General features: G+C 38.8%; 1 protein-coding gene and 1 long non-coding RNA gene across 2 annotated transcripts in view; one reads left to right on the plus strand and one right to left on the minus strand.

The window, feature by feature from the left end:
* si:ch73-242m19.1 overlaps positions 1-23,307 on the plus strand; it is a 46,270-nt gene extending 22,963 nt beyond the window's left edge. Inside the window, exons 23-49 of the mRNA XM_041249903.1 lie at positions 3,048-3,141; positions 3,230-3,370; positions 4,837-4,991; positions 5,088-5,199; positions 5,560-5,609; positions 5,999-6,175; positions 6,399-6,516; positions 6,978-7,140; positions 7,625-7,763; positions 9,021-9,174; positions 9,867-9,962; positions 10,358-10,456; positions 10,730-10,962; positions 11,412-11,550; positions 11,681-11,801; positions 12,672-12,781; positions 13,127-13,276; positions 13,709-13,762; positions 14,129-14,296; positions 14,561-14,713; positions 15,627-15,761; positions 17,685-17,837; positions 19,250-19,459; positions 20,227-20,347; positions 20,588-20,647; positions 22,065-22,210; positions 22,485-23,307. Of these exons, the coding sequence (XP_041105837.1) occupies positions 3,048-3,141; positions 3,230-3,370; positions 4,837-4,991; positions 5,088-5,199; positions 5,560-5,609; positions 5,999-6,175; positions 6,399-6,516; positions 6,978-7,140; positions 7,625-7,763; positions 9,021-9,174; positions 9,867-9,962; positions 10,358-10,456; positions 10,730-10,962; positions 11,412-11,550; positions 11,681-11,801; positions 12,672-12,781; positions 13,127-13,276; positions 13,709-13,762; positions 14,129-14,296; positions 14,561-14,713; positions 15,627-15,761; positions 17,685-17,837; positions 19,250-19,459; positions 20,227-20,347; positions 20,588-20,647; positions 22,065-22,210; positions 22,485-22,598 (3,565 nt within the window). The 3' untranslated portion in view covers positions 22,599-23,307. The remainder of the gene's footprint in view (positions 1-3,047; positions 3,142-3,229; positions 3,371-4,836; positions 4,992-5,087; positions 5,200-5,559; positions 5,610-5,998; positions 6,176-6,398; positions 6,517-6,977; positions 7,141-7,624; positions 7,764-9,020; positions 9,175-9,866; positions 9,963-10,357; positions 10,457-10,729; positions 10,963-11,411; positions 11,551-11,680; positions 11,802-12,671; positions 12,782-13,126; positions 13,277-13,708; positions 13,763-14,128; positions 14,297-14,560; positions 14,714-15,626; positions 15,762-17,684; positions 17,838-19,249; positions 19,460-20,226; positions 20,348-20,587; positions 20,648-22,064; positions 22,211-22,484) is intronic.
* On the minus strand, positions 15,719-18,722 carry LOC121315638. Its single transcript, XR_005950298.1, has 3 exons — positions 18,682-18,722; positions 17,662-17,783; positions 15,719-15,798 (listed from the first exon to the last, which is right to left on the minus strand). It is a non-coding gene; the product is annotated as an uncharacterized LOC121315638 (long non-coding RNA).
* Positions 23,308-23,642: the final 335 nt, after the last annotated feature.

Here is a 23,642-nt window from a genome sequence, read left to right on the forward strand (position 1 = left end):
TCTGTAAAGTGCCTTTTTTCGCTGAATATTTTTTTTAATTGATCTATTAAACCATTTTGGCAATTTAGTTTTACATTTAGATTTGTCTACTTTAGGGATATAATTGTTTTGCGCCTCTAGTACTACATTTTTGAAGAACAACCATCCTTCTTCTGTGGGTGTTTTCTCTATTTTACTCCAATCTACTTCTGTTAGTCTCTGTTTCATACCTTCATAGTTTGCTTTTCTAAAATTGTAAACCTTAGCTTTAGTCTTTACTTTTGGGGATTTAAAAAACACTTCAAATGAGACCATGTTGTGGTCTGAGTTTGCCAGTGGTTCTCTGACCTCTGTTTTAGTTATTCTATCTTCGTTATTTGAAAAGACTAAATCAAGGCATGCCTCCCCTCTAGTGGGTGCCTTCACAAATTGTGTTAGGAAGCAGTCATTTGTCATTTCCACCATTTCTATTTCATCCTTCGTGCTACCCACCGGGTTTTCCCATTTTATTTGGGGGAAGTTGAAATCCCCCATTAGTATGGCTTCTCCTTTGCTACACACATTTCTAATGTCATTGTATAACAGATTATTGTGCTCACCGTCTGAATCTGGCGGTCTATAGCATGCTCCTATTATTATGCCTTTTGAATTTTTGTCTGTTATTCTGACCCATATTGATTCGGTTTTATTTTCTTTGTCCAGGTTTAACCCCTGGGCTTCAAGACTGTTTCTTATGTATAGCGCTACCCCTCCTCCTCTTCTGTCCTGCCTGTCTTTCCTATACAGTGTATACCCACAAATATTATATTCGTCCCCATCACTCTCAGATAACCAAGTTTCTGTAACACCTATCACATCATAGTTACCTGTTAGTGCAGTAGCTTCAAGTTCTAGAATTTTGTTTCTGATACTTCTAGCATTTAGATAAATACATTTAATGGTTGTCTTACCTGAGTTGTTGTTCTTGTTTTGATGCGGTCTCCCTTCTGTTTTTTTGTTGATTTCTCCCCCCTTCCTTTCTAGTTTAAATGCTTCCGACCCTGCTCGAGGATCTTTTCTCCGAGTAGACTAGTTCCCTTGTTATTTAAATGCAGTCCATCCCGTCTATACAGATAGTCCTCGTTTGTAGAATGTGGTCCAATGATCAAGATAGGTGAAGCCTTCCCGTGTGCACCACGTCTTCAGCCATTCGTTTTGATTAATTATTTCCAGCTGTCCATATGGTCCTTTGCAAGGTGCGGGTAGTATACCAGAAAATACCACAGTTTTGGTTTTCTCTTTTAATTTCCTTCCTAGCTCTCTGAATTTGTTTTGCAGGGATTTTGGTCTGTCTCTTCCAATGTTGTTTGTACCGATGTGGACGACTACTACCGGGTCGTCTCCTGTTCGTTCCAGGAGCCTGTCCACGTTTTCAGTGATGTGTTTGACCGAGGCTCCCGGAAGGCAGCACACTGTTGTAGTAAGGGGGTCCAAACTGCGAATTGAACTTGCTGTGTTTCTCAATATGGAGTCCCCAACAATCATGACCTCCCTTCTTTTTGCTGTCTGGTCACCACTGTCAATAGGGTCCTGGATGTTGTTCCTTTCATTCTCTTGTTGTTGGTTCTGCTCATCAAAATTCTGAAGTGACTCAAATCTGTTGGTTGTTTTGATTTCTGGTGGTTGTGTTTGACGAAGTTTCTTTTTTTCCCTGCTTCTGCCTACCTGAACCCAGCTGTTCTGACCTTCTATCTCCCTGGTGGCTTTCAGTCTGTTAGGGGTGATGCAGACTTCCATGAATTCCAACTCTTAAATTTGCGTCCGCAAGATTAGTTATTAAAATTATTCTAAAACAATTTAATCGGTTAAGTGGTCACTGCATTTGTCAAGCTAGGTTTGAACACAGTGTTAGTCATTTCATGAGAGAGAGTCGTGGCACCTCGTATCCACCAGGTGTCTCCCTTCCAAACCTGTTACAAGAAGAAAGCTTTTTATTGGCTTTCAGACAGACGTTCTTAATTAAAAGATACCAATCAGCTCTGTTTGTTTCATACAGACAGGCAGGTCAGCACAGCAGGTAATCTAAAACATTCCCCAATTTAAATCTTTACTCCATGAAGTAACTTACAAAAAATGGTGGTGATTAAGTAGATTCAAGAAAATGCACAGAGTCCTTTTCTTCAATCAGTTGCCAGATTTATTGAAATATGCAGGGAGTCTGGTCCCAGGTACAGGACAAACAGAATACTCATCATTACAATGTTTGCATGACATTAAATACCCTTCTGTATAGATGGTCCACCTCCCCTTTCTCTGACACTTAACCAATGGTCAAGGTACAACACATTATTCTGTTAATTTAGTGTGTGTGTGTGTGTGTGTGTGTGTGTGTGTGTGTGTGTGTGTGTGTGTGTGTAGTCTAGTGTGACAACCTCTGAACTCAGTGCATTCTTCACACTCCTGGAGAAAAAAGGTCCATAAATCTGCCCCTTTGATCCTAGTGGCATTATCTCTTTCAATCTCTCTGAGAACCTCTGGGTCCAACACCAGTCCCTGGGAGCCTTTTAGCCCCTTTATGCTTTGCATTCCAAAGTCTTACAGCCTTCTGGTCCACAGCATTGTTATCTTTTTAGCTTGCAGTCAATGCTGGGCAAGAAACTTGTAGACACAAGGTCTCTATCAATTGTAAGCAGTACATGCAATTTGAACCAAACAGTCTGCTATCTGCAATATTAGTCTCTTTTCAGAAAAGAACACCAGTATAGCTCTGCCAGTCCACATGCGTAGCAAATTGCTAATCAATTCTCAATCCATTTTTTCCAACACTCCATGTTACCAATATCTAGTCTTTGAAGTAGATCAGTGAACAATGTTTAGGGGAAAAGGGGCTGTTGGAGAAAGACAAACTTAATTAGCATCACAGCATCTAAGTCTCCTAGTAAAAATAATTGAAATGTCATTTTAACAAGTATATTCAAGAATAACTTCGGGTTTCTCCCACATTGTCAAAGACTGCATATCTGGTGAGTAAATTATATACATTTAGGTGAGTAAATGATTTACATTTCTTTTTATTTAAACCTTTTCAGATACACTCCATCCAGTTTGCCTTTGGCGATTCAAGAGATTGATGAAAACCAAATTGGAAAGTTCAGTTTTCGGACCCAGGAAGCAGTACTTCAAGTAAGAACTTAATCCTGCACATAAATAAAATCAGGGTGACACTAGCAGTGTATAGGAGATCCTTATGGTTGTCATTCTTCTCTCTCAGCTGCTGTCAACATCTGGGATAGAGAACATGCAGGTCGTGCTGGCCTGTCAGGTGACGCAGAAGAACGCCCTCATTGGTGCAGTGAAGCAGGCCTCTCTCTGTCACCAGGCCCAGCAGCCCTCTCAGAAGGCAAATGACACAGTAAATTGAATTTCCCTATAAGCTCTTTTGTTCACAGCACATTGTTTGTCTGCATACAAAGATAATCAGTGTGTTTAGACTTCAAAGGTTTTGGTCAAACCTGATTAACCACAAAAATATTTCACAGAGTTGCAGTCTACAACAACATCTGGTAAAAGCAACCTTTTCTCCAATACCTGTATATCTCTGAAATCTAAAGTGAGACTTGCAAAACTCAGTTACAGTAGCTTGAACAATCCTTTATTTGATTTATTTCAGCACATATTGAATATCTTAATTAAACAATGGTTGTGCCAGTGATATCAGTTTGTGATATCAGTTATCCATTTACCTTAGTTATTGTTGCTACCTGGTTCTAAACAAACCTTTTTACATTGGAAAAGCCTATGCAAACTAAATGATTAAATAAGAAGTCTAACAATACAGATAACAGGACTTTTCAATCTCCTGTTACTATATGTTAACTATTTCCATGCTTGCAGACATAGATCTACACCTGTTTATATCACAGGCGTGCCTTTCACTAATAATCATAAGTTAGCATAAATAAGACCTGTAAGGTGCTGCAATGTAAGAACTTTTATTTTATATGTAACACTTTAAATACCAACTTGTAAATAATGATATATATATATATATATATATATATATATATATATATATATATATATATATATATACACACACACACACACACACACACACACACACACACACACACACACACTACAATACAATCAAAATGTATTTTTATATAACGCCCTTCATGCTATGGCATCCCAGAGCGCTGTACAAAGTTAAAAACAAATCAAAATAACTAATATATGCATAGAATACACTCCAGTTACAACCTATTATATAAAAGCACATTAAAAAAAGTATGTTTTCAGTTCAGACTTCAAAGAATCCAATGTTTCAACCTGCCTAATGGTAACCAGGATAGACTTCCACAACCGAGGCACACAGCAGCAGAAAGCTGTGTCTCCAGTTGATTTGAGATGACTTTTTGGATCAACTAAAACTGCCTTTTCTGATCTCAAAGAACAAGTTTGAATATTCTGAGTTAATAGCTCTAGGAGATAAGATGGCCCTAACCCGTGGACCTTATAAGTTATTCCAGATGAAAATCAGTTTGGTATATATAATTAGTAAATTAATTTCATTCAATTGCAGTTATTTGATATGCATGCCAAATCAGAGTTTATCTCAAATTGACCAAAACACATGGATTATTAAGAGATGTTGGTTTAGGTAATCTCTAAGACTATTAACCTCATACAGGGACTTGGTTGTTCTTTCACCCAAAGGGAAGAGTATCCCTTACTAAGCCACCAATACCCTCTCACACACTGCAGCACCTCATTTCCAGGTACTGACAAGCCGCTGATGAGATCAGACACTAGGTGGCATGGCTGCAGAATCAGAAGACCCCCCTTCTACCCGATTATAACCAGTGCTCTTTATAGCAGGTTCAAAGAGGGTCTGCTGGCTCATGGAGTCGAGGGAGCTCAGCGACTGGACCAAATTCCTTAGCTGCTAAAGAGCTAGAGAGCCAATTTACTGAACCAGGCAAATCCTCTATTGCGGCAAGACCTAAACCAGGGGCTGGGGCTAGAAGAAGGTAAATTATATGCTTCATCCATACTAAGTAAAGTACTTGTAAGTCTGGGGCCCTAACTTACTATTTTTTTCATTGTTACTTTTTTTCTGTGTTAAGGCCTCCTGAAGCTTTTGTGTCAATTCAGTTAGAGAAGGCAGGCCTTCGTGATGTGATGCTAAACACATTCATTAGCAAGAAGCAAGCTATGGGCACCATCATGAAGAGTCCTGTAAGTAGGCCTGTCACATAAGGAGCATCATGACTGTGGTGGTGGGCTTTTAGTAAAGGCAGGCTATTCAACTGACCAAAACACATGGGTTATTAAAAGATGTTGGTTTTAAAACTTGCTGCACAAAGTTGAGCCTGAGCCTGAAAGGCTTGGAATCTAGTTTTTTAATGATTTCCTTAGGATATTATTAATAGTCCAAGACAGCTTTTTGTTTTCAGTTAAAATGAACACTTAATTCCTTCACCAGTCCAAAATGTTGCCGCTGTTTTATTAGAAGCGGCACTATATAGTGTGTTGTCATAGTGATGATGTTTTGTGTGTATTTGTTTGATTCTGTTATTTTTTCATATATATATTCAGGAAGAAGCACAAAAAGTTAAGAGGGGGCTAATTCTGGAATTCTGTCAAAAGTAAGTAATTGATTACTTTAAATGATAAGTGTGTCTGTCTAGAATGGACATTGGTATTCATTATGTCATTGCAAGTCTAGTCAAAGTCAACCGGCAATTATGTGCCACACAGGATCAGTACTGTGTTGCACACATTATGCTGACCTGTCGGAAACCACATCTTTTACACAACTAAGACAGAGAGCCTTAACAGCTGCTCATGGGGGATCTAGATTAGCAACTTTTAGATGGACGATATTTAGGCTAACTGGGCCACATCTGCGTTTCGACCCCATGGCTTTGTAGGTCCTTCACAGAAAGCCCCAGCTCAACACTCAACTGTGGCTTAGCCAGAGTTTAAATACAGTTGTACTACATGATAACAGTTTCATCCTGCCAATGACTTCCAGGTTCTGCCGTCGTATGTGTCAGTACTCGCTGAGGGGTCAGATCATTGAATATTATAACAGTCTGGCAGCACTGCTGGAGGACATCCCTTCCATCAGGGACACCTACTTCATGCTGGGCCAACCACACGAGAAGAAAGGAGAGAGGGACTCTGAGGAGGGGCTCAACTCTGATCCCCGGTTTGATCAATTTTGCGATATTCAGTCATTTTGTGGTTATTTCCAGTATGTGGGTATGTAAATGCCCACATACTGTCTAAAAAATGTATTCAACTACCTCTGCTGGCTTGTGGTTGTGAATTATTTGGTGCCTATTTGGTTATTTTCTAGAAGATGGATTTCACAGCGTAGGTTCAGGAGTATCTGCATATGTTTCTATTGCTTGCCTCTGTTCAATCACTAGGTGCTTCCAGCGCAGACCTCGCTGTTTACTCTCTGGAGACGGGGAGTCATTCCTTAACCTGTGGTTCATCCCTCATTTCTCAGAGGTGTTAATCATGTTCAAGTCCCTGGAGGAAAACGTAAGCAGTTTAGTGGCACTTTCCTGTCCGTTTCCCATCTAAACTTCACAACTGTTGACTTGTATGTCCATGCAAGGAATATTGTGGGTCTGTTAAGGGTTTATCTGCCTTTTGGTTGCTGTTTGTGCAGGGGGGTGTTATTAAAGTGGTATAACAGGTTTGTTTCTATGCACGCTTGTAAGATTTAGAACTTCTCAAAGCTTTGTTGGATTGATCTGAAAATGTATATGGCTTTATAATGGTGGGGCATGAAAAAGGCACTGCAATACTCTAGGTTTAATACAAGACACAGTAACTCGGTTATAGGGAAAACAAATCTATCTAGTTTCTAGCTAGTTTTACACTGTTCAATTAATTGCATTTCTCTCTGAACATTTCCAAACTTTTTTGTCACGTTAACCTGATTTAACTGAGGGATGAACTACTGTTTCAGTGTTTTTTTTTTCCTGTTTCTGCATCAGACCTGCCTCAGATTACTTCAGCAGACCCTACAGATTGTGGGAGCGTTGCACGACATTGTCTCCTACCTGGTCAGCTTCGCTCGCCTCGGAAACTGTTCAGCTATCAGCAGCTCCAGAAAGCCCAAGCAGCTCACTGCCGACTGGGGAGGAACAGAAGGAATTGGTAACTTCATGGAAGCACCCAAGATTAATAATGGCCTTGCATTTTAATAGGTTTATTTGTGATGAATTCACTTGAAGATTTATTAAACTTAATTTAATCAGGTGAATTTAAGGTGTATTGTTCACACCCCAGACACAGTTAAATCTAAATTATGGCCCCACCTTAACTCCTTGCTCACTCAAGAACAAGCAACTGTACAAACTGATATTTTCCGCACAGGTGAATTTAAGTATTACAACAAACTGTGACCTGCACATCCATAGTTCAGTGCAGGTTGTCATTTAGGTTTAGAACATTGTAGTACAGGTGCAATATAAAGTGAACGATTTTCTGCTCCCAGCTGGTACAGATTAGCAAGAGACTACTGTACTTTAACTGCAACAAAGAACAATTCAGAAACAGTTTGTAGAACATAGGAAATAGGTGGCATATTGTTAACAGAAGAATAGTACTACATTTATTTTATTTTTTTATTTGACAAAAGGGGCTGAGCTTCAGGAGATTCAGAAACAGATCGATGACCTCTGTGATCCAGCCAGTCCCCAGGAAGTAGGCAGGCTGCTGCATCTTCGAAGAGATGTCCTGTTCTTGCAGTTCGACACAGGTGTACGCCACTTAATCAGGTAAGGGAGCCTGTGATCCACTGTGACCGCTAGGTTTGATGTGTTAGCATTCAAAAGTGTCTGCAGAATATGCTGTCTGCTTACATTCCTTTTCTGTGGTCGTCTGATGCTGGCATGCCTAGAATACCCTTATAGCTGAAATCTGAAACTGCAAAGACACAATACTTTAGTTTCAGAAACAAAAAGAGAGCCTGTGTGGTGCGAGACAATCACGCAACTGCGGGACACTTGGGTTCACCGCGTACGCGTTTATTGCAAGAGGTACCAATGAGAACAAAGATACACAGAGACAATGACGTACAGAGCCCTCACTACCAATCACCATACAGAGTGAATTATATGCATTATATTTAGGACTTCTATTTTCCGTTTTTTATTAATTAAATTTTTCGGTGCTTATTTTTACCTATTTTTGAGTTTTGTGTAAATCGGTTGTTTTTGGGGCGTTCGCTTTTTATATACTGTATGATATTATTATTTTCGGTTACTTTCCAAAATGCTTGGAGGTTTTTTTTCTGTCAAAATAGTAACTCGACAGTACTTGCACCCTTAAGTTGTACCTTCTTTCCTTTGCTATCTTCCACAATGAAATCCTTATGGTCAAGGGTACATTCTACTGAGGTTTTTGTTTGTAGGCATTTTTGTACATTTTGCCACAATTTGCAATTCTGTTTTAAATCCTCTGTATCTTAACTGTAATACAGCTCTAAATCCTGCTAACAAGCCTCAATTCCTAATTGTAATCTCGTTTTAAATCTCGCAAGTGGAGTCTCCAACAGAAATGTAGGTATGTGCTGCCACTCAGTAGTTGGGCTGGGTATTCAGAACGAATCAATGATAGATACAAGTCAGGAAGGTATATATTTTTATTTTTTTTTTTAATGGGAAAGGAGTGAAGTCAATGTGAATTAAGTGACCATTTCCAGAGTTTTTCCGGTGTTTATTGGCTATAAACCGATTTCATTTTTTTTTTTGTATCACAGTATTTTATTGGTTTTTATCAGTTTAAACTGAAAATCAGAACACTTAATTATATTATTATAGCCATTTATATTTTATGTATTATATTGTTTATGTGTATTATATATGTATTATGAAAACATCTATTAAAAATAACATTCAAATATAAACCTGTATGCTAAGGGTACACAGACAGTTGATAGTCTGGAAGGGGGTATGCGACAGTCAAATGTTTGGGAACCGCTGTACTGTCCTGACCACTCAGTTGTTATCGTCTTTTTTTTATTGGTCTTTCAGGGAAGCTTTCCTGGCAGCAGGCAACAAAGAGGCCTATCAGACAGTCACTGACAACATGTACCACGCCTTGCCTGCCCTGAGTACCTCTGTCGTCAGCAGCATGGGCAGCTCGCAGATTTCTGTGCCCCAACCATTAGATCCACTTAGTACCAGGGTCAGTGTAACACCCCCTTAGAGGTGGAATCAATCAAATAATCTGTTCACGCCAGCCAGTAACACATGCTAATAACAGCATTTTGTATGAAAGGCATGACAATCATGTTTTTTCAGCATGGGTTATGCACTCTTTATTTGTATATAGGTGTGTGTGTGTGTGTGTGTGTGTGTGTGTGTGTGTGTGTGTGTGTGTGTGTGTGTGTGTGTGTGTGTGTGTGTGTGTGTGTGTGTGTGTGTGTGTGTGTGTGTGTGTGTGTGTGTGTGTATGTGTGTGTATATGGTAAAAAATTGCATCTCATATATTATTTCACTTTCCTTTGGCAACATCAAATAAAAATGATCCCAAGTAAGATAAGAGATATTGGTGGTTGATGAAAAGGATCAAACTCTAGAACATGACACTGAATTGCATTGTGTTATAAAAGTCTTGCCCATGGTTTGCAAGAGTGTATTTACTATATTACGTATGCTATATATTTTATTCAACACATGTTTAGCAAAATGTATGTTTCAATGTCATCATTGAAAACTAGCATGGTCGTTTGTTCTAAAAAAAAAAAAAAAATGATGGTTGAGTTTCTAAGATTATGAGAAAATATAAATATGTAACTTGACCTGTCCTGTTAATCAGACACAGGATTTCATGTAAATAAAAAGGCTACAATATCTACACATGCTTTCTGTTTGTAGGCTCAAAGGTTGTTTCCCTGGAGAAGTTTCCAAGCAGGACACAGTACATTCCCACTCTCTATCTGCAATATTCAACCAATAGAATACAATATGCAGGTAAGCCAGTCCGCCTTACATCTCTTTGGAGATCAACCCTTTTCCCCATTAGCTGTAAAACACCACCTTCATGATTCCATGCTCAGTTTGTTTTCATCCAGGTAATGATAATATTACTGAGATACCTGGACCAGCAGAAGGGTTCCAACAATAGACTGGAATGCAAACATTTTCCAAGGCATAATAAAAGCCTCACACATAGCCACAGGAGCTACTAGGATTGATCAACTTGGATGTCCTATAGTGATGTGATGTTCCATTCACACCCGAACAAACAGATTTTTTATTTTGAAAGCCCTGCTGGTACCATAACAATTAGTACAAGTGAAGTGATCTCACTTTTTAAGCTCCAGTCTTGTCGGCTTGTTGAAAACACGCCATGTCTATTTTTTTAGCTCTGTCTCTCTGGGCTGAATGACCTTAATCGCAACGTGGCCAATGGGGAAATCCTGGGGGTGTCATTGCTGATGGAAGATGTCCTTCAGAGCAGCCAGGTTATGATTAATTTTGGTTTGCAGGGTTGGGAGGAAGATAATAACTCTAAAGTCACTGAAATGCAGGTACTGAACTAGACAACAATGAACAACACTTAGGGTTTATAATCAGCTTTGTGAATTTCAACACAGCTGATTGTATGCTCTGCTTAATACCCTTACAAATGTGTTATTTAAAAAGTACTATAATATGAATATATCAGTGTTGCATATATGGATCATATCAAAAACACCTGCATGTCAATTCTGATAAATCTGCTTTTTGAATTCCAGCTTGCCATTAGTGGGGCAGCAGAGCTTGAAGATCAGCTGTCTCCAGTAGAAGGGAAGGTATCTTCTTTCCAAGCCCTGCTGCAGGACCATATAGAAGTGTACACCCTGCTGAGAGCCTTCCTGGTGCTGTGGAAACAGTTGGAGGTTTTTAAGGCAGAGTGGGGCCGGCAGCAGCTGGGCGTGGAAGACATTAACACAGTGTCCCTCTACAATCAGTTCTCGAAGATCTACAAGTAACTATTCAGCATGATTACAGTGATGGAGTTGGGGGTTGCTTTAGAACTAGTTCAGCTAGTACTGTATCACATACTACAAATACCTTGTAGGTTTTTAACCATCATTTGACCCAAATTTGAAGGTGTACTGTTAGCCTGGGCCTGGGCTTATCCTTTTGCAAGCATTTTGTTTTTTGTTTGTTTGGGGTTTTTTGGGTTGAGAGGGTTCATTTAAATACAAATTACATATCTGATATGAACAAGAGTTAAAACAAGAAATACAGTCAAGCAAGGGAGATGGTGTATAATTTAAACTCTCTATTTTAGACTGGCTTAAAACTCTATGTCTGGGTTCAAGTTTAACAAGCAATACTTATAATATTGAAAATATAAATCAACAAAAAGACAGTAAGCAATGTCAAGTGCGTTACAGTAACTTGCTAGATGGTTTGTGTCCTGTTCTTTAGAGTGGAGATTCTGCACCCCACCATGAAAGTCATAGCCAGACAGCTGGGTAAAGAAGACAAGTTTGAAGGACTGGTGAGCGACACGCAGCCCATCCTGCTCCCCAAAGGAGCTTCTGAGGTGGAGACCAAAACACATCAGGTGAAGAACCAGTTCATGTGTTTTTCACACTTTGTGTGTTGTAAGAGTCCACACAAAGTTCTGTGTACATTAAGCCATCCGTTTTTTTTTTTTGAACAATAAATGGATTTATGTTTCACTATTTCTTCAGCTTCATAAACTGATGGAAAGTCTGGAGGGCCACATGATTCATGCTGTGCAGAAAAAGATCACGAAGGAGCTGACGCTGGTCATATCAGAGAGGGCGCGGCAGGACACAGGGCTACCAGCAGGTGAAACCACAGTGAAATTATTTGAATGTGCAAGCTGCAGCTACTGACTGAAGCGCAGCTTTATTAATGTCTGTGCTCCAAAACTGCTGGTTTCAAACCCCCTGCAATCAGACAATCATCAGTCAGGAACACTGCACACTCTACTGCTTTCCACCTTCATCAGGATAAATAATAAAACCATTGTTTAGAGGTGGAACACAATTTTAATTGTGTGGTTTTCCTGATTGATGTTTGAAATCACATTTCTGTCATACTGATTGTAACAGATATATTAACGCAATGCAACACATCTGATTGCCTAAGAAGCTGCCACTAAGTACAGTAGATCAGTTTCCATGTCAGTGGAGTACTCTGTAACAATGGTGGGCCGTGTTCGTGAAGCCTGTTGATCAGTTAGACGTGGTATTGTGTTACACATGAAGCTTTCAGTTAACAGTGTGTACATTCGCACTGGTATTTATTACACTTGAAACACCCTTTCAGTTAGACGTGGCTAAATGTGAAAGATAGATTGTTTGGCTATGTTAATGAAAATACAATTGTATAGTGATTGGATGTAAACTAGTGGCAACCAACCAGAGCACTGAAAAGAAGTCCAAAGTTGTTAGGTTTGTGGTAAACCTTCGATCCATAATGTAAGGCTCATGTTAGATAAACAGGTTATATGAATGTGGGAATAAAAATTAAAGGTTTTAGCATGGCACCCAAGGTAAGACAATATCCAAAACATCCCAGTTGTACTTTAGTTGTACTTTAGTTGTTTTCATAGACGGCTCATAAAAAAGCTTGTGAAATAAATGGACGAGCTAGCCTTGTCATTGTTTTATTTTCCACTTAAACAATTAATAAAGCTTTTTTTTTTTTGTTTAGAGCTATGGAAGCACCCTGTCATGAAGGAAAGCTTTTCAGCTGTCAGACCCCAGATTGTTGAAAGTTTTGTGCAGACATTGCTGGGCAGGTGTGAAGAGAATAAAGACAAGGTTAAGGAGTTTTTACAGAAGTTTTGAACTTTAACAACGCAACAATAGAACATGCACAAGCAAAAATATGTTTAATGACATTAATGTAAATATTGCTTTAGGTGATTCAAATTGTGTTGTATCTCAAAACAGTGGAGAAAAACACCTGCTAATTTTACAAATCTAGAACCAGGCAACTAAAGTCACCTACATAACTCTCCTCAAGTTGTTTGTTTCTTATTTTGTGACATTAACATGGAAATGTCACATTTCAAAAAAATAATAGTACACTTAAAACTGCACACATTTAGAAAACATGTTCCAGGCTAAAACTTTGTACATTTTTTTTTTTCTCTTATTTTACAGATTACATTCACTAAAGATCATTTAGAGGCGTGCCTTACATCTTTGGCATGTGACGTCATGGCCAGGGAGCGCAGTAATTTTGAGACATACTCCATGTTTTATGAGAATATCCTTCAGCAGGAACATCAACTGCTTTTCCAGAAGGAACAGGTACCGATTATCACAATGTGATATGCATTGCAAAATACAAACCACAGTACGATATGTATCACAACAAATGTTATGGTACTCGTCATAGGCTGTCCGTTACATATTTTTCTTTTTTCAAATGACTTTTATTGTTTTTACAAGGACAAGAGAATCAATTCTCATTTACAACGTAGATAGATTACCTCCTGCCCAAAACCTCCTGCATCTCTTCCCCCAGCTCTCACAAAAATGTATTTAGTAAGAGCGTTGTATTAAACCATACCCTTGAGTATGTAATAAAGCCAGTACTGATGTGTGTGAGTGTTTATGTATGTATCCTTATAGTTCTGCTCTATTAATATGAGCAGGTTTCTCTATCTCTGTTTAATTGTAAATGGCTGCAGTGTTCAGCAGATTAATGTGTTTTGTGTTAACTGTGATCTTTAAATGCAGGATCTGAAGACATTGGAAGAATCCAAGACACAGTGTGAAGGACCTGAGAGTCAGGTATATTAACATTTAACCAATTTCTCTGATGAGCCTAGTCTATTCCATCATTGCATTTTGATCTGTGCTGCAAACAAGGAATACAAAATCAGAAATAAGTATTTAAAACACTTAACCTACTTTGATGGTATTATAAACACTTTTAAAAGCAATGACAGCTTATCTACACAATAATAAATATTTTTTATGAACCTAGAATAAATACCGTAAATAAAGTGCCATCCACCTGGACTGGATATTGTGAACAATTGCACAAAGTTTAAAAACACACAAGAGTGGGTCAGTTGGGAGCTGTGTTATGTTGGATCATCCTTACTGCTTTAGGTGTCCTAATTCTAATTATTTCCTTCTCATCCAATTTGAAAGACTGCAGAACTCAGTCATGAGATGATTGTGGAGATTACTGCACTGAGGGCCAAGCTGTCTGATCTAGAGGAAGAAAAGCAAAGCCTCAGGGAAGAGGTCAGGAAAGAGGTCCAGCATGAATATGAAGAGCTCGTACGAAGCATGTTTGTAGCATGTTATAATTTACAGGTAAGTAGTTTCCTACTTCCTCACGAGCACACTGTCAAACATTATTGTAACTGTATAGTTATAAGTTTACACATAAAAGAAATGACAGAATAGTTGGGGTAACTTTTATTCTGATCAAGAATTCTGTTTGCATAAGAAATTAATCAGTGAAGTGAAAAGTACAACTGTGTTCCAATTGTTTGTCTGTCCCCTGTAACTAGTGTCCTAATTTTAACACAAAAAATCACCTTGTTCTTATGGTTAACTGATCCTATTGAAACCCAGGTGAAGTTAGATGAATACCACATGAGGATGAACGAGGACGTGAGTGAGCTGGTCAGTGAGGTGCGGCGAGAGGGGGTTGAGAACATAATCAAACTGAAGAAGAAGTATGGCTCCACCAAAGATGATGAGGCACTGAAAGGAACCTTGGCAAGGGTGAAATATTATTATTATTCTACTTCAATGAGAAGTAAACATCTCGTACTCTCATTTGTAACTAATGTTTTAGTGGGTGAAGGAACAGAAAAGACTTTTTTTTTTTTCAGTCCAAACATGATGTATTGTGAAAATGTCATGCTGGATTGCTGTATATATTGAAAATATGTAAACATGGGTAGCTGGGAGACATAATCCCAAAACACTGGTGTGGAGAAACTATGCAGAGGTGGCACTTCATCAAGGGACACAAAAACTTCAACAAGTGTGTCAACAATTTATACATTTGTTTTACTTTCAAGGAAAGAACATGCATTAGGAAGCATTCACCTGATCTTGACTTCCACAGACGATTTCAGTTGTTTAAAATGTAATGTAGCTCATCATGGCCACCAGGATACACTAAAATCCTAAGTCTTTCGTTGCATTACCAAATGTAGCAGTTGTGAATTATTTTTTTTCTCTCAACAATGTTTCAAATTATTTCCGCATGAGACATATTCAGCAGTATTACCTTGCTTAAAAATGCACAACCTTGGATGTTAACATTTAGTTTCACAGTGCCTTACGTTCCCAAAAAGTAAACTGTAGAGCAATTTTAACATGGGCTAACTTGGGTCAAAATGAGCCAATTATAGATGGATGCCAGGTGTCAATCATATCATTCTATTCCCCATGGTCTACTATGGGGACATGTCAAGTTTCACTGCATACTTTTCGTGTAATATATGTAAACTGTTCAAGTGACTTTGTTAACCAGTTTGAATTGAAGTGATCAGAGACCTGAAGATGTTCTGCTTGTGTGGTAGACAAGACAGAATCCACACTAAGTTTACATCTGGTATGGTTTTAATCAAGATAAATGTTGATTTTAATGCGGCCATGTGCTTGTTTGTATTGATTCCCTGTTTAGCAAGAGGAGCTGCAGGCACTGCGAGGGGAGAACAGCCGTTTGGAAGGCCTGCTGTTTAAGCTCAAGTCCCTGGGCTGCTGGAGACAAACTGTGAAACAGGGCCAGCTTCGCAAGCAGCTCAGACACCACCAGCAGGTACAGCAGGCAGGGGCTTCAGGAGTGGGGGCTACACCTGTTGAGGCAAGAAGAAGAGCACTCTACTATACAGCATGCTGAGCAACATGCACGTCTCTGCCAGAAATTCAGTATATATGAAATACGTTCAGTGTCAGGACCATGAAAATATACATTGCCATGAAATACTGTACTATGTAAGAATAGCACAAATATCTCAAAGTGGCTGCCAAGATATAGCCTTCAATAGTTCAGTCAGTCAGCTGCTGTAATGTGAACTCAGGTAGTACGGTGCAGTGACATCATTATTTAATATAACTGTATCCATAGACATAGAACGGTGTGATCTTGTTAAAAGCATGTCCCTTAGTAGTACTTAGCTATTATAATGCAGCCCCTGTTCACATGTTACCTCTCATTTACTTGACTTTAATATTGAACTTACTGCATTGAAACAAACAAACAAAAAGTCTGAAGAGAGCTTTTTGTTTACTGAGCCTGTAGATTGTACTGTTCTGTCAGAGTTTGTTTCAACAATTTCCCAGCAGTATATTTGTATTTGCCACATGATGTTCTGACTTTTGAATCTTATAAACAAAACTGAAACTATACTAGTAATTCAAGAAGCAACAATCTTGATGGGTCTAGGGTCCTATTTTGAAAAGAGAAATAGAGCAATATTATACAGGGTCATTTGATGTAACTACTTGGAACTAGCAGTGAGAAATGTCTAGTTTTATACCATTGAAAGTATTTTATGCCTTTGCGCTTTCCTCAAAGTAGTGCATGTTACCTGTAACAATCTCTATTTTCAAGTTTTTCAGGATGTCTGTGTCATGTGGAAGCATAAGCAGTGTAAGATTAAATAAGGTTGCAAAAGGCTCTCAATCTAATGTATCCAAAAGGGAAAGTGCAGACTTTCTTTTAGCTGTATCTGTCTTTAGTTGCAAAATGTGGTTAAATGACTGAAAAGTGACACAGATACTTCTGAATGAACACTGAAGCTAAATAGATGTACATAATGAAAGTATTTTCATTGACCCATGGATTCATAGATTTCAATTTCGTTTCCCTTCCCTGAGGTGTCTCCTGGTGCCTGGGTAGAGCTAAGTGACATCATTCTTTGAATGCTCTGGCAGGGAGTGCCCTTCACACAGAGGGAGAGTCTGTGCCTGTTTCTCAGTGTTGGACCTGAGAACCAGCAAGCTGTGCAAAAGCTCAACTGTACACTGTAATTACCAGCCCTGTTTTGCATTCTGTCTGTGAACCAACTGAAATACTTTCCTTCCAGAGCAGCACAGCACAAGTGACTAGGAAAAAAATCAATGGTGTATAGTAGTTCTCACAGAGTAGAGCAAGTTCCAATCATAGCCTTGTAAAGTGTAGAAAATAGTTTGAAGAATAGTTACTAGGGAGCACACAGTACATTCATATTATAAGTGTGACAAAGCATGGCTGACTGCAAAATTACCATGCAAATTTCAATCACTGTAGCATTTACATACAATGCTAAATTGCTCTGATTCAACTAATGTACAGATTCTGACTGGCAACTGTTTCCAACACCTGCAAGTTGAAAACAGAAAATTATGATCTTTTGTAATTTTCAGATTTCACTTTATGGCCATTTAATGTACACTAGCTAATTGGATTATACAAAAAAAAAAAAAAAAAAAAAAAGAAATTCATTTGAATATTGGGGATGGAATAACTTTTCTTTACCTATACTCCTAATGGAAATGCAGCATATCGCATAGTGCCACCTGGTGACTAAATGTTGGCAATGTATTTGAATGGGGTCATCGCAAAGCATACAGCACCGTCCGGTGACAGAATGTTATACTTGTCACTTTTACACTAAGCAGCAAGTCCATTGAATAGCACCAAATAAGCTGTTATGGCATAGCCATGGGAGAGTTACCTTTGAACCCTTGGTATTGGCAGGAGGCAGTGCTGCACAAGAAGGAGTGCCTGGCAGTGAAGATGATTGCAGAGGATGAGGAGATCCTGCTCCGCCAGCAGCTGGAGGCTGTGAGGCAGGCTCTGTCCAAGTGTCAGAAAGAGTACAAGACCATAAAGAAACAGCTAGGCAAGCAGGTAATGTGAAAGCTGCTCAACACAGTTACAAATACAGTCCATCCCAGTTAATATCTCTTCTTATTATCAACACATTGACATATCTCAAGCTCTTTGTTGTACAGTATTGAAATGCTAAAGACAAGCATAATACACTGTAGAAGAGAATAACATACAGTACCAAGTAACACAATATAGCATGCCACAGAAAAACAGGCATATTTGTACTACAAGAGCTTCTGTGTTTTAATGGTTAAAATCCTCTCTGTTTCACCCTTTATTTGTAAAGTGATAATAAGGGTCAGTCAGTTTACAAAGATGGTCTAATACAAAGTGAGCCACAGATTTAAACATTGTACATTAAAATTTGTACAGAGGTGTATTTGGCAGGTTTTATACTTACCGGTACTCGGTATGTTTAACCTGATCTGATTGCTGTAAAATCAGTGATCAGTAAGAAAGAGGTTTCTCATGCTGATAAGTGAGGACATTATTTGACTAATACTCCTTTAACCTATGTTAACTACATTTAAATGTACTTTTTCAAATGTATTTATATTTGACAATGTACTTTTAATATGTAATGAGTTTCTATGGAACATTCAAATGACAAAAATTAGAAATATTCAAACCCTGTAAGGGATTCATCATGAACTGTCTATATGATCTGAGGAACAGTCTGAGTGAAAACATTGTGAACAGTCCAAACTTTATTTACTAATAAGAACATAACAACATTTATGAACAAGAATCTAAGCTTGTCTGGATTTTAGTAGCTGTTTGATCACAGAATTTTGTGAAGTTGGGTCTTAAAGGATCAAAGTCATTTTGCCTCAACAACATGACTAGGTAGCCCATTCCATACCTTCACTACTCTATGTGTGAAGAAGTGTCTCCTTCCCTCGGTCCTAAGTCTGTCTCCACTTAGTTTCCAACTGTGTCCTCTGGTCCTGGTTTCTGTGCTGCGCTTAAAGTATTGGTTAACTGTGTCAACTCCTTTTAACATTTTAGAGACTTCAATCATGTCCCCCCTAATTCTTTGTTAAATAGATTCAGTTCTTTCAGCCTGTCTTCATAGATCAGTTCTCTAAGACCAGGGTCTGGTTGCTCCTTTTTTTTTTTTGGACTCTCCAGGGCTAAAATATCTGTTTGGTTCCAGTGTGACCGGAATTGGACACAGTTCCAAGTGCGGTCTTGCTATTGCATTATACAGCCTCATCATAACCTTTGGCTATATATCCAAACATTTGTTTTGACGTTGTGATTGCTTTCCTGTACTGTGTGGTTGTAAACTAACCCTGAATGCCTCTGTTAGTAGATGTAGAGGTATTTCTTTAACTATATAAACAGAAGTCAGCGATATTCAATTAGTGTAGACACAGATGTCGTGAGCCAGGAGCTTGCTTTTTACTTGTGTATGTGTCTGTCAACAGAGACAGCTGCTGAAGGAGTCTGAGCACCGGGCGGCCCAGGAGACTCGCAGCCGGCAGCACCTGGACAGCATGAAGGCAGCTAACCTGTGCCGGCTGCTGGAGGACGTGGAGGAGAAGGAGAAGCAGCTGCTGGTGCTCACTGGAGAGCTAGAGGACAACTGCAAGATCACCCAGCTCCAGAACCACAAGACAGACAAGGAGATCAGACACGTGAGCAACAAACACATACACCACAATAAAGGAAAGCTAGGGTTCACTTTGTTTCTTACTTTTACCTTATAATCCTGATTGAGTATATTGATGTTATGGATGAGATGTGGTAAACTGACAAAAAAAAAACCCCAAAAAACTGTATTTTCTTCTTTATTGTACTTGGATAAAGGCGTCTACCAAATAATCAGATACATAATAAATATAATTTGCAGTGGTTAAGCATAACCTTGTATGTGTTCCAACTAGCACCCAGCTTGTACTGTCAGGAAATGAGGCGTTTTCAATAAAACAATAGCTATAGGTTTGTGAGTGATTCTGTGCAGGGCTTTTAACTATATAAGGAAGGAGATACTTATTTTTTCATGGTTTTTGCGATGTAGATTCTGTATGCACGGCAAAGTCTACCAATCACCAAAGCCTTGAATTAGAGCCCCATATGAAACACTTTTTCTGATCTCCATAAAATTACTATATCAAGGCAGCTACATTACAAGGATGCTGCACTGACAAAAAAAAACGATTTTTTAGAAACAATTTTTCGAAACAATTTCTTGACTGTCTTCAAATAAAGAATTTGCATTAGAGCCAGTTAATGTTTTTTTTTAAAGTGCTGTTATTATGGGAAAATGGTCTTTAAAGTTAAAACTAGAAAATATACATCTTTGAAGGCTAAAAACCTTACGAGATGCTTGCATTTTAGAGCAGTTTCTTGAAATTCTAAAACAATTGACACTTTGCACCACTCTCTTTTGCACTGCTGTAAGGTGAAAAGCCAGCTTTCCCTCGAACGCAGCTTGAAGCAGGACGCTTTCCAGCGAGTTGACGAGCTGCAGAGCCAGGTGTACGACATTGAAGCCACTCTGTCCCAGAGGAACTCCTCCTCAGGTCCGGTAAACGTTTCTACTTCAAACTCTGGGTCAATCCAATTGTTCAATTTAGCGTTCCTGGGCTTTATTCCATTCATGCCCCTTATTATTAAATTGAACCTACAGCAGGCATTCAAAAGTAATGTATGACCTGGTAGAACATGGTCCTGTATTGGAATGGGCTGAAAGAACCACTACGTGAGCACCACATGTTGCCATTGTTTCGGGTACTGAAACCTTCACTTTGTTTCCTTTGAAGGTGTCATTAAGAAGTCCCTGACGTCCAGAAGTGCAAGCAGCGTCAGAAGTACACTGCCAGGTATTAGGAGTTTGTTTCATGACAGCATTTGAAGAGCCTGAATTCATGTACTTTTAGTCTGTCTATTGCATCTCAGTGTCACACAGGTAAACTGGTTCATACATAAGGATAGGACAACTTTGAACTGCACATCAAGGTTGAAGAATATTATTTCAGCATTCACACAATAGGAGTGGGAAACAATAAACCAAAAAACTTTTGTACAGTTAATGCTTTTGAAGTAAAAAAATATGACTCAACCATACGATTCGGATAGTATTGTACAAATGCACATTTCAGTTCCCATTGATTTCCAGGGGGATTTGTCAAATGAAAATAGGTAATGCCCTCCATCTTTCGCAAAGCACAATGCAGTTGCTATGATGATGTTGTCTACATGCGACAATGGCAGCAAATACAAGAATACAAGTTTTATTTTCACAAAAAATACCTCTGCACAGATTATTATAAAAGCCGTATGTGTCAACCACTTAGTGTGCCCGTTAAATATCGGTAATTTTACACCCTGTGGCAATGTTGCCCTGCCCCTGTGTATTTCTGTGTTGTATGTTGCGTGTGGTGTGTTAATGTTGGTGTATAGTCATTGGTACACTGGATATAATATGGGTTATGCGCACAAGTGTTTAAAATGTATATTTGTATTTAGGCACGAGGATTGCACAGTACTTCACGTGCGGGTAAAATGTAATAATATGTGAGCACGGGGAATTGCACTTTATTAATTCACGTGCAGTTGTATGGAGACTCCAATTGAATGATTGATTACCAATCGAGTCTCGGTACAGCTGTATAAAATCAGCATGTTTTCACTCACTCGGGGTTGTGTGTTCGGTGAGTGGAGAACGGGATTGAAGACGAAGGTAATAATAGTGATAGTAAATAGTATCAGCTCACCGTGTTTGTCTGTGTAGTCCGTTTTGTTTGTCTCTTTATTTTGGCTAAAGTGCTGTGTCCTGTGTTTTGTTTGTCTTACAACCTTTAATCTTCTGTCTGTTCAAATTATTAAATGCTGAGTGAAAACAATCACTCAGCTTCATCAAACTCCACCTCTGTTTATTTTGTGTTGGTTCCTGTTTCTGGTCTGACGTCACCCTTTGCAGCCGTCTTTGTGACACACCCATTTTGGTTTGCCGTGTGCAAAATCAAAAGGGGGCTGGATGAACAGCGTTAAGGAGGCACTCTACTTTCCTATGATTAAAAAGAATGGATAGCATTATGGGTAGAAAAATAGGTTTGGGGTGAATTTTGTCTCCTAGGCCCTCAAGCTCTGAAATAGAAGGAAATCCTTTAATGGCATTATTTTGTGATATTTTAAATCCAAAGACAGTTTATATAAATCTTTAGCTGACATTAATTTTAATATACTGACACAAGTTTCAGATACTACACATGAAATCATGTAATTTGACTGTTTCAGGCTCTGCAAGCTGGAATTTGCTGTCGACACACTCAGCCTTCGTCCTGTCAAGAGACTGTCAGCAGCCCTCACCCACACCGGACAGGATGGCTGTCGACAGCATCGGCACCACTGGCAAAGACACACGGCTTCAAAGACCCAAAACTGTGAGTGCAGCTCCAAACACTATTAAGATACTAATGTACAGTACATGCAGCATAAGGATGTGTGGATGTAAGGATTTTAAAACAAAAAGTTTAACTCATCTGGGCCTACAAAACTAGCAAGTTTGTTCTGCAGCCACACATTAGAGCTGTGACATACATGCAAGTGCAGGTGGATGGCATCTGTACTAAAGCTGCTGTTCTTGAATCTGTGCCATCACCAGTATTCTAGGGTAAAAAGCTAAAACATCAACTAAAGGTTTTTCTTGTATATCAGGTGCCAATTAGGCTCAGGAACAAGGTTGCAGAAGCTCTCTTACCAGACCTTGAAGAAGTCAACCCCCACAGGCTGATCACACAGCTGCAGGACCTTCGACACTGCAAGAAGTAATTGAAGAAGACACACCCAGGACCTTGGGATACCAGCACAGCACCAAAGATGACTGTTACGGAACTAGGGTACAGTCATACAGAGTTAATGTGTAGGGTCAGAAACGTCAGTCATTTCACTGGAGACTGTTTTATGTGTTAATCAGTTGGTTGGTTGAGAATGTTCTAGCTTATCAAGATTCCCGCCAGTGTTTTAGCAATGTTTTGTAACAGCATACCCTGCACTATGTGTAAGTTCTCACTTCTCATCCATGGGAGACTCAGCCTTCTCCCTCCCATCCTGGAAGGGTCAGCTCATGATGCATATCAGTGAGAAACTCATTAAATCGGCTGACATATAGCATCCCTATTTACACTGCATTATCAAGACCAGCTCCTACACCCAAAGCAAATAAATGCATCTTTGTGTCTTATGAAACTGCATGCCGTGGAATTTGGGGGCTTTTGTGTAGCTTTAGCAGTAAGGAAGGATTTCTGGCATTTACTGTAATTATGCAGATTCTTTACAACAATTATCTACAGGGCTGAAGTTTTTAGACAGTATGCTGTTGCAGACAAACGAATAATGTGTAATTATTTTTTGAGTAGTATTGTAAAAATAATTAGGTTGCTTAACATGTAAACGAAAATAACTGTCAGGTTATTCCATGAACCACATCTGTTTATACTGTATATGTGTTGCAATTGTTAGAATGTGATGGATTTTAATGTTTGTGGCTTTATTTTTTTTTTTAATAAATAAAAAAATAAAATAAATTGTCAGTGTGTAAAAAACAAACAAAAAAAAAAAAAAAAAAGCAGACCTAATTGAATTTAAAACTGTCAATACTAATCAGCTTGTAAAACAGAAAGTAAGTGCATACAAAAGGGAACGGTAAACGAAAGGTGTTTCAAAGCATGCAATGAGCGCAGTTCAATTCCACTGTAGGACCAGCTCCTCCTTACAAAAGGTTTAACTATAACAAGAAAAAACTTTTTTTAATGAAATAAGACACAGTAAGGACTGCTTCCCTGTAATAGCCAAAACTTTTATTTTTATTATTTT

The sequence above is a fragment of the Polyodon spathula genome, chromosome 5, assembly GCF_017654505.1.
Source record: "Polyodon spathula isolate WHYD16114869_AA chromosome 5, ASM1765450v1, whole genome shotgun sequence".
In the NCBI taxonomy this organism is placed as follows: Eukaryota; Metazoa; Chordata; class Actinopteri; order Acipenseriformes; family Polyodontidae; genus Polyodon; species Polyodon spathula.